This window comes from Thecamonas trahens, assembly GCF_000142905.1.
Source record: "Thecamonas trahens ATCC 50062 unplaced genomic scaffold supercont1.61, whole genome shotgun sequence".
NCBI lineage: Eukaryota > Apusomonadida > Apusomonadidae > Thecamonas > Thecamonas trahens.
In genome coordinates, this window is record NW_013657619.1 from 44,789 (window position 1) to 46,068 (window position 1,280).

Below are 1,280 nucleotides of genomic sequence, written 5' to 3' on the forward strand. Positions count from 1 at the left end.
AAGGGGGGAAGGGTATTGGTTACGGTTACCAACGGGGACAGCTACGAGTATTGCTACTGCAGGAAGGTTGACGGTATGTGCTCTCTCTCTCTCTCTCACACACACACACACCCGCTCTCTTTCCTTCCCTGCGTCAACTGTGGCACCGTCTGGCCAACTGCCCAGCCAGCCGTCGGCGTGGGTTGGACAGACACCCTCGCATCAACCACAACCAGCCACCATCAGTCAACCATCAGTCAGCCATCAGTCAGCCATCAACCACCATCAGCACACTCCACATCCCCGACAGCACACATTCCCCCCCCCTCCTTCCCCCCCCCTCTTCCCCCCCTCTTCCGCCTCTTCCTCCAATCCCTCTACACCCCCCCTCCCCCCTCTACCAATTTGTTTCCATTCCACCCCCCACCCCCCACCACCTCCCCGGCCACCACCTCTTCCCTCTCCTACCCGCCCCCCTCCCCCACCCACTCCACGTCTTTCCACACCTCACGCTACACATAGACACAGACATGCGGGAGATAGCACGTGACGCTGTGGACGGACTCTACCGTGAGTACGTCTCGCGGTTCTTCTTTGGCCTCCGCATCCTCACATACGAGCGCAACTTGCTTGTCTCGGAGCTGGCTCGGGTGGCGCCGGCCGCTGCGGCGCATCGTGACCCGCTGGTCCTGGTCGTCCGCATGGACTACGACAAGAAGAAGGCTTCGAGTTGGGCACTTCGTCGCGTTTCCAAAATTGTTGCCTCCGCAAAGCCTCTTGTTCGCATCCGCACCTTGCTCTCCGAGAGTGAGCTCTCTTCGCCGGACAAGATCAATGCTGTTGTATTGGATGTCGCGGCTGCCTACGACCGCTGGTCGCTGCAGGTGGCCATGTATGATGGCGCGCCGCTCGATCGAGACTCGCGCTCGTTCTTCTTTGAACAGATCAACAACCTGTCGTCGCTGGAGGAGGTCTTCTCGGACCCCATGGGCATCGGCGCAAAGTTCCTCAAGGACTACTTTGCCGAGCTCGAGCTCGTCGACCTGCTCAGCAACGATCCGGGCGCAGATGATGAGCGCGCTACCCAGGACACTGTCCACCACGACCAGGAAGACGATCACGAGGAGGCCGACGACGCTCTGGAGCCTGCACCCGAGGAGCTCGCCGCCGCCGCCCAGGCCAAGGCCAAGGCCAAGGCCGCCGCTGACGCCGTTGCTGACGCAACCTCGGCCGCTGCCGCGCCCGTTCCCATGGACCTTGCCTCTGCCAAGCCGCGGGCGCCGAGCCCGGATCCTGCCGCT

At 62.2% G+C, this 1,280-nt stretch overlaps 1 protein-coding gene across 1 annotated transcript in view; it reads left to right on the forward strand.

Moving 5' to 3' along the window:
• Positions 1-509: 509 nt before the first annotated feature.
• Positions 510-1,280, forward strand: part of AMSG_10196 (uncharacterized protein) — a gene marked incomplete at both ends in the record, with an annotated part of 1,625 nt that continues 854 nt past the window's right edge. Inside the window, one exon of the mRNA XM_013897948.1 lies at positions 510-1,223. Coding sequence (XP_013753402.1) covers positions 510-1,223 — 714 coding nt within the window. The remainder of the gene's footprint in view (positions 1,224-1,280) is intronic.